Source organism: Lepisma saccharinum, chromosome 21 (assembly GCF_977018435.1).
Source record: "Lepisma saccharinum chromosome 21, izLepSacc3.1, whole genome shotgun sequence".
NCBI lineage: Eukaryota > Metazoa > Arthropoda > Insecta > Zygentoma > Lepismatidae > Lepisma > Lepisma saccharinum.
Window position 1 is genome coordinate 65,479,264 of NC_139249.1, and position 9,423 is coordinate 65,488,686.

Below are 9,423 nucleotides of genomic sequence, written 5' to 3' on the forward strand. Positions count from 1 at the left end.
CTCCCTCCCCAATCCTAACAAATTTAAAAATGAGATAAAGAATCTACTGTTAGATGAGCAATATCTCTGTTCAATCTCCTATGCACTACACAATACATCTTAAACTGCATACAAACCTCGACAATCCTAGACAAATCTTCAACTACTATATCGTAATATTTACAATATTTATATTGTTCTATCTTACCTCACAAAACTAGCATAATCATGTAGATCAATCTCAACATCCTTGCATGAATCTCCTTCTCAGAAATGTTTAGTACGTGTGTGTGTGTGTGAATGTGTTGTTTTTTTAATTAATTTGTAGTCTTGATTTTTTAAAATTTGCCTCTTCTTTTCTTTGTAACAATTTCTTTCCTTCTTTTTTTATTATTATTTTCTTTATGTACACCAGGTAAATTTGTAAATGGGGTTAGGTGGGAGAACAGCCACAGGTTGAACCTTGCCCTTCAATAAAGAAAATTTGAATTTGAATCCTTTCCGTCGCGAAGAAGGGGCCTTCGGTAATATTTTGCAGGAGGGCCAGAATTTGTAGGAACTGCTGATAAAGTCTGTGAAGGAGCAAAGAAGTGCCTATCCTCTGAAAAATATTACCAAGGACTACAGGATGGGACAATTTGCGTTTTTTCCATTGACTTCATCCTGCACTTTTGTTAACCACAGACTACTACGTATACCCCAGTACAAACAGAACCATCTGGTGGAGGAAGTCAATGCACTCGAATAGATTAGGACTATCGATTATTACCCATATCGATATTTAGATATTTAGGCTCGATACTCGGAAAGCGAAAATACTTTTTATTAGAAATGTAATAAGAAAGGGCAATAATTTTGAAGATGTGCGTTGGATGAAAACATCCCAATTCCTTATGTAAATAATTACTAATATATATGGAGTTTGATCATTTTCCGGTTTTCGGCAGATAGAAGCAAGAGGTATTAGTGATTCTTACTTTTAATTGATTGATTGATATGCTGTTTAAAGTCCACTTTATGCACAGTAAGGCTAATCGGAACTGGACCTACAGTATAAAGTGTATCGAACCCGTGGCCTCTTGATTACAAGGCGACGACCCTACCACTGCACCATCGGGGAGGCCCTCTTACTTTTAAAATTTTACCTCTATTGTAATAGATTTTCAGATATTTTTTATTTAAAACTGGAGTTTAACAATTCCAATCCACGTGATATGCAATGAGATAAAAGAAAAGATGGGATTGTATTCCCCTTGCACTGTAAATAGCAACCTACCAAGAACGCAGTTAGTAATTTACCAAAATAAATATTGTACTGTGGAGTTGCAATGAAAATTCAAATTCAAATAGAGAGGAAGAACATGTCGTATATCAACTTCCATTAGGGATGTGCGGGACAGAATTTTTCTGTGTTGGGACGGGATCGAGACGGGAAATTTTTAAAATCCCGACATTCAGGACGGGAAATGTTCGAAGCTATGGAAATCTCTAATTCTACACGTCATTTTAATTTTAAGTGATTGTTTTTCAATTTCTGGACTAAAAAGTAACAATTTCCGATAAGTTCGAGAAACTTACAATGCAGAAAACGTCGAGAATTAACGACTTTTTAAAATGATCTCTCGGTATTTCCCGACTGCTCGGGATCCAGAAAAGACGGGAAATCATTTCCCGAAGTCGGGATAGGGATGGGAATTGTTTTACCGATCCCTGTCCAGACTTTTCGGGATCCCGTTTCCATATTATCTTAGTGAGTTTCGCGTTCGCCATTGCTTATGTGGCCGCCATCTTAAATTTTCGAGTTTTCCAAAATGGCGCCCTGGAGACTACAAATGGCACTTTTTCGTCGACTTTTTCAGCCCGGTGCAAAGGAACCCGACCTTTTCGAGGGTTCCTGCTGGTCCTCCAAGGATCGGAACGTGTTGAGCCTCCTTGAGCCCTCGGGGTAATTTGGCGCCCCGGACATGCTCTTGGGTGCCCAGTCACGTGGACGCCCCTTTTCCTTCGCCAATCAACACAGGAGGAGAAAATGCCCCACCAAAAACTGAAAAAAAAAATGACATCGCAGCTAAACGAGCCGTTTATGGGCAACGAAATTAGTAATATGGTGTGTTTTGTACAGCATATATTGATACACTTGTAGTGCTTGTAGATTTAATTGTATCGTCTGCAAATATGCTATATAAAGAAACAAACTGCAGGAGTACTAAGTGAGATGAGTGTACAAGCACATATGTACGTACTTTAAGACGACTGTGGTCGTTTACGGGCGGGAATGTGTTAACAGGATATACGTTATCTTGATTAGGATCAAACAATTGAAAGTCAACAACTGACACATTTGATGGCTTCGATATCTCCAAAACTATGAACTATAAAATAGAAATTCAAAATGCGTTGGGATGAAAGAACTGTACCAGTCAACAATTCCAACCATTCCATATCTATCAATTTCTCAGAAACTGCTAAAGAAGTTGAGTGGCCAAAAACATTTAATACTAACTTGTCTTGATATAAAGGATCTTGACGGGATTGTCTGTCAGTCTACGCCAGACACACAATCAAAATTCAACGACCGAAGCCTGATGCCTTAGACCGCACATCCATGGTGAGAGACAACAACCCCTAATACCCTACCCCCTCCCAAATTGACTCAACATTTCCATAAAAATTTTCACAAAGCTTCAATTTATGGTCATTTCGGCTCTAAATTTACCCTTACACCACCTAAATACTAACTACCTCCTCCAGACTGAAAATTCTGGATAAAATTAGGGTGACCAGACACATACATTAAAAAAAGAGGGCAGAAGATAATGAAAGAGGAGGACTAAATCATAAAAAGGAGGACAACGCAAAAAATGACACCATACAGTATTTGCTATTACTCATAATTTAATCAATATAAAAAATGTTAACAAGACTTTGCTCACAGATACTTCTCAGATGATCTTTCCCAATAATTTCCTCTTACCTTTAAGCAAATAAAGCAACCTCCCATATTCTTTAACACTTCACAACAATAACTATATAATTTGAAGCACAGAATTTTTCTCATGTTCCAATTCTTAGATATTAGAATGTAATATCCCCATAAGCGAATGCAAATGTAACAAAAAACACGAATTTTAATTTTAATACCGCGCACTCTTTCAACAACACGGGAAAGTGGCGGTCACCTTTCAATTTACCTCTTATTAGCGTTTCTTCCATCCTTTAAAAGATCGATATTTCTTGCGACATCGTTGTTGAATTTACACTCTCGCTTCGTTATTTCAAAAAATTAAATAATTACATAATCAAAATATCTCACTACGCGCTTCTGTATCGCGCACGTATGATTCGAAAAGACAGTGGCCTCCGTGTCGGACTGGTTAGCACAGCGTGCTAAGACGCCAGGGGTTCCGGGTTCGAATCCCGGCCCGGGCATGGGTGTTCTTTGTGAGTGTCACTTCATCAAAATCACCATATCATCGCTCATCTTCACGGTTAGCCAAAAGTGGCAGAAAAGCGAAGTAAAATTCAAAATTTCTTTATTTTAGCGCGAGGTTCAACCTGTGGATGTTCTCCCACCTAGCCCTAACTAAACCAAATCAATCAATCAGGTGGGGGGAACAACGATTTAGAATAATACCAATGATTCAGTCGGCAAAGTGGTTCAGCTTCCAGATGCTAGGTGAGCATTGCTCGAATACTTAACGTGCCCCAAGGGATATGCCTTAAATGAGGATCGTTATGTATGGAAGCATTCTCTATGCATCGCATTTGCTATGGTCGATACTATACTCTTTCCAAAAAAAGGAGAACATTTGCAGATTTCTAAAAATCCACCCGGACGCCGGACAGACAACCAAAAAAGGAGGACATGTCCGGATAAAAGAGAGGACGTGTGGTCATCCTAGATAAACCCTTGGAGAGAACAAAACTATCGAAGGAAATCGGGAGGAATGTGCTATTTAAAAATTTTCCAGTCAGGGGGAACTTGTAGAAACTAGTCTTGAAACATTCGGTTGTTTCATATAAATACATCCGCAAGTACCACAGATTAGCAACAGGGGGGAAAATCCTCCTCAGGCACCTTCAGTGTCGCCATAGATCAACTTATAGGGGTTGATCTATGGTATCACCTTAGGAAGGTGCGGGAGTACACAAAAAAACCAAAAGGGCCTCCCTGATGGCGTAGTGGTAACGTCGTCGCCATCGTCGTCGATCGATGGATCCCACCATAAACTGTAGGTCCGGTCCCGAGTAGCCTTTCTGTGCATAAAGTGGACTCAAAATACAATAAATAGCTAATAGGCATTTTTAGGCAAGACCAATGCTCGACGTGTGAGGGGGATGATGTCTCCCAGCTAGCAACATTTTTGCAGAGCAGCTCCCTCTCTGTCTTATAGTCGCAATGTTAAACCAAGGTTCGAACAAGCATCCTCGTATTTCCACTTGAAGCGCTGGTCAACACGCAAGATTAAAATGTTCACTTATGTTCACTCCAAAATCTTATTTACGGGCCGGAAACAACGTGAAAGTAATTTAAGACATTAATTAAACCTATATTTTGAGGCAAATGAATTAAAAAGGAAAATGGGCAAACCTCAGCATCACGGGTCTTGTTGTCATGACTAAATTAAGATATTTACAGGGGGAATAAAATAAAAGGGAATGCAAATAGTAAAATAAAATTAAAACTATTTTAAAACTCGATGAACAAGGACGTTGACCCCTCCGAAAGACTTTTCAAGTACTAACATTAATAATAATAACCCATAGCTCTACAGCCCGATGAGGGCCTTGGCTTACCTACCGACTGCTGGTCTCCCTCCCACACTCTTCCTCCGTCACCTGACTAACATTAAATGATGAAAATATACAATAGTTATTTACCATTTGTTGTTTAATGGAGGGTTATATCTACCGAACTTATATCAAGGCAAGGATTACATTGGGAACATACGACATTTAATTACGGTACCATGGAACATATATACACACACTATTATTTATAATAATATGCATAAAATGTTAATCATGAACTTTAGTTTTGTCAATAGGGTCTAACATCCTATTTTGTTATTAAATAAATGTTTTAATCTTTATCTATTTTACATTTCCAAAGGCAGTTGTTCTTATATAAATGTTGGCTACCTTAACTATATTAAGCTAGATGATGAATGCATGCGTTCTGTTATATCACAATTCTTATACCGTATTTTGACCTATTTATGTAATAAAAATTGAATATTAATTAATTTGCACATTTTAATTCATATTATTTTAATAAATTCATTATAATTATTTTAATTCAAACATTTATATTATTAATATTATGACCTAAACACTTGGTTCGCCCCCCGCCCCCGAAATACATTCTAGACTCGTGTCGATGAATGCAAATGAAGTCCCCCTTCCATCGTGGGTAAGAAGTGTCACGCGTGGCGGATGTTTTCTTTTTCTTCCTCGGGAAGGAACAGGCAACCGTTAGAAGGCATACAATGACCTTGGAATAGTACTCGGTACACAAACAACATGCAAAATAGTCCCCAGAATCCAAAAGGTAAACATTATAAATGCAAGAAGACTTTACCTGTAATGTGAAGTAGCCACAGCTTTGCCGTCGAAGCCATTCTCACCTGAGGTGGCTGCAGGAGAGGAGGCAGCGTCGAAGGCCAAGGGAAGCGATTGGAAGACAACGACACAGCACGAGGAAGAAGGAGGAAAGTGCGAAGCGAAATCTCACCTCTTCTGCCCGGGAGCTGCTAAAAACCCTTGCTCCATGTGGAGTGTGGGGAATCCGGTCGGACATGACGTCACGATAAACAACGTCACACTGGCAGAATTTGACTCTTCATGCTTGGAAGTACTTTCGGTAACAACGGTGGTTTTCCCGATTCGTTTTTGTCGATATTTTTTTTTTTGCACGGTGCTGGTTCAGGTGAGATGATAGAATGGCCCTTTGTTCGTTTAAAAAGAAGCCGGATACAGCAGCAGCTATGATGAGTAATGAATGAACTTGTCCAGTGACACAGGAAGGGTTTGATTTTCAGGTACAACTTTCAACCTATCATACGTATGTGAGATATCAGTGCCGGATCTACAAATCTTGCCCCCCCCCCCGCAAAATATTACCAAAGGCCCCCCTCTACCTACCTACCTACCTCTACACACACACACACACACACACACTCTCACGCATAATGTATGGGTGTGTAATTATTGGTTCATGTTGACAAAGTCACATATAAGGGCATAGAGGGTGATTCAAAAGTCCCTTAACATTCCCTATAAAAACTAAAGGAGTTAGGGTGGGTACAATTGGTCATGATAGAAACTAGTTAGGCTTAGGGGGGAACCACATTAGTGTGTTCCATGCGGAAGTCCGCCATATTGGTGGCCGCCATAATGAATTCAACTCAATTTTTTAAAAAGGAAATGTATGGTGTGACGTATATATGACACTGTTTTCTCACACCTGGAAAATGATACATTTCTTACAATCACGCAGACTTATTCCTGCATTTCTCGTGAAATTCTAGCCTGACTTGATTATAGTCTGACTGCCACGCGGGAAAACGGGGTGTGTGATCAAAGGTCGGAATAAAGAGGCTCTAGAGCCCACCCAGCCTCAAATCAAATGGTATCCGAACGGGGGGATAAAGAAGGTCGCAGCGTGGTGCTGATCGCATCCCCTCCAAGATGGTCGACATAGAAAATATGTGGGACCCTACCCTAAATGTGCCTCCATGGCAAGGTGCCTTGCACAGGATACTTTAACTTTACCTCTACCTGTATATATTGTATTTGTTTCAGTACCGCTGAGTAACTACGTTTATTTTTTACATACGCATATACGAACTCTCTGCTATGTCAATGGCTGAGGGTCCCCCTAAAGGCTTACTTGTCTCCGTGCCCCCCGCACTGCGGGATTTTGCGGCTTGTAGATCCGGCACTGTGAGATATACACAGTGGTTGGAAATCGCGCGTTACTTGTAGCTGGGTACAAAATCTGTAGTTGTAGCGGCGGTACATGTTTAAAAATGTAGCTTTAGCTGTAGTTGTAGTTTTATAATATCCCTCTAGCTTGTAGCAAAAATTTCCATGTAGCTACATTTCATCTCGGGCCTTTCAGATAAATTATGTATGCGGCAACACCAGTAACAACGATCAGGGGTGGCGGGAGGGGCCAGTTCCCCCCCATTTTTTGCTACTTGATCCCCACGCTAAGCCTTGTTTTGGGGGAAAGCGACTGAAGTTACCAGCCTTCCCAGCAGCGTGTACTGCTTCTTTCTGGCCAATAGATTTCCATAGTTTCTCTGACGCTATGCGCGTCCTTGCTCCATAGTTAGCTGAGACAGGGTATAGGTAGGTAGTAGCCCCACGATATGGGCGCCATTGTTCAGCAAGTAACGACGCACAACGAACGCACCAGCTCGGTTCCCTCGAAAGACCAATGCTCGGCGTTGCATACAATCTGTACTTATTTGCCTCGACTATTCACTCAGAAACTCTTCGGGGGACTTGAGAAACCGCACACCACTTATCGGGGGTATGAGGTCTAAATTTCACTGATTACCACTCAGCGTAACCTAACTGCATCATTGGTTATGACTATAAGGCCCGGGATTTTTTATAACATATTTTTTTTTATTTGGCATCGGATCGAATACTGGGGTATCTGATGAAAATCAGCCGAAATAGACGAACTTGATAAGGCACATTTTGACATATTTTACCAATTTAGCGTTTTTACAACATATTTCTTCAATTCACTCGTAACATGACATATTTCTGTGTAATTTCGTAATTGTCTTGCATATAATCGGTTATTTATAATTTATTCTACGTACCTCTACGAAGATTTGAATCTGACATAATAGAAAATGAAACTTAGGATAATTTTGCAGTTTTCAGTATTTTTCTACTACGTACACTTCGCAACATCTTATTTGACCGCCCCGAAAGAATTCTAAGTCCCAAAATCGTAAACTTAGCAACATTGCACTTCAGCTCCAGGTGAGAGTAGCCAACTTTGAGTAAGTCCTCCCACTAGACGAAAAACGCTGCGGTGATAGGTTTTCAATTTAACACTTTCCATGAACTTAGAAACTATAAACCGCTATTACAATACGCAATCAAACAGAAATAATAAATTGGAAAAAGAACCTACGATTCTGCTTGCTCGACTTGAAACTTGGGGGGTTTGAAACACTGAATAGAGTTTTTCTCCACCTGGAGGAAATTGCCATCACGTTTGTGCAGAAAGAAGCAAATTTGTGAGGAGTTTATGCGACATTTTATTTACAATACCTTGCATAATATCGCACAGTTCTCAAAAACATATATTTTGCACGACTTGTCGAGAAAATGAGCTTGAAACACAGAAAGGTGGGAGTCTTCATAAACGTCAACATATTTTTAAGCGTATAACGTCATTAAGTTAACGTAGAGCAGTTGATAAGGCGCCGCTATCCTTATTTTTCATCAAGCGTGAAAGGTAGCGGGTTCAAATCCCACCCTCTCCTCTTTCTTTTTTCTTTCTTTTGTTTGCTGAACAGATACCGTTGATATTGGAATATTTAAAAAATGAATCCGATGCACACTTGAGGGACGTCCCTTCTGCAAATATTTCCCCTTAGAAGTTGGAGATTTCCAGGATTTAAAGTTAAAACTTTTATTTTTTAGTTATTGTTCATATGTTGTGTTAACACACACATCATGATTAATTCACACATCACATATATGTATTCAGGATGCAAAATGTAATGTTATTAAAGTTATGTATTGCTTGTTTTTCACTGACACCTAAAATATTGATTATTTGATTTCGATATTAAGTAGTGATGTAGTGCAGTACTGTAACGAAGGAGAGCGTTTAATGAGTTCAGATTGCTAAGATTTGTAATTTTATGTCCGTTCCTTCATAATGACTGTTGTCAATCCCCTCACCACCATCTTACCATGCGTCTAAAAATAATAGTAAATCGCCAAGTGAATGACAAACAAAAAATTCAAAACCTCATAATTATCGTTAATTCCTCACTGCTTTGTATCTAAAATGTTTGTCTTCTTTGAACAGAAAGTACGAGTATCAGATATAACAAACTTTCCGCACTAACTTTGCAATATTCGAAACCACCATTACATACTTAACTCTATGTAACTTGATTCTGCGCATTCCACGTGGCATGTGACTTCCTCCTATCATCGAAATAACTTTCTCTACTATTTCCTTTTACCTCGTGAAATACAGAGACCAATGTTAACTTCTTAGCACGGTGGATAAACTTTACACCCAACGACATACTCCTGAAAAAAATCCTGCCTAGGTGGAGAATCGAACCTACGTCCTCCCTCGTCAGAATCAAGCACGTTACCTCTTCTCCAGATAGCTCATGTTAAAACTTGCTACCATTTTGAAGAAACCAATTCACACATAATGTCATATCTATA

General features: G+C 39.5%; 1 protein-coding gene across 3 annotated transcripts in view; it reads right to left on the bottom strand.

Annotated features, from left to right (window-relative positions):
- LOC146004369 (modular serine protease-like) overlaps positions 1-5,767 on the bottom strand; it is a 122,213-nt gene extending 116,446 nt beyond the window's left edge. For 2 of the 3 annotated variants that reach the window (XM_083143164.1, XM_083143163.1), the window contains exon 1: positions 5,561-5,737. In XM_083143164.1, coding sequence (XP_082999290.1) covers positions 5,561-5,600 — 40 coding nt within the window. In that variant the 5' untranslated portion in view covers positions 5,601-5,737. Of the gene's footprint in view, positions 1-5,560 lie in introns of all 3 variants that reach the window. The other variant, XM_083143166.1, reaches the window with a different exon arrangement.
- Positions 5,768-9,423: the final 3,656 nt, after the last annotated feature.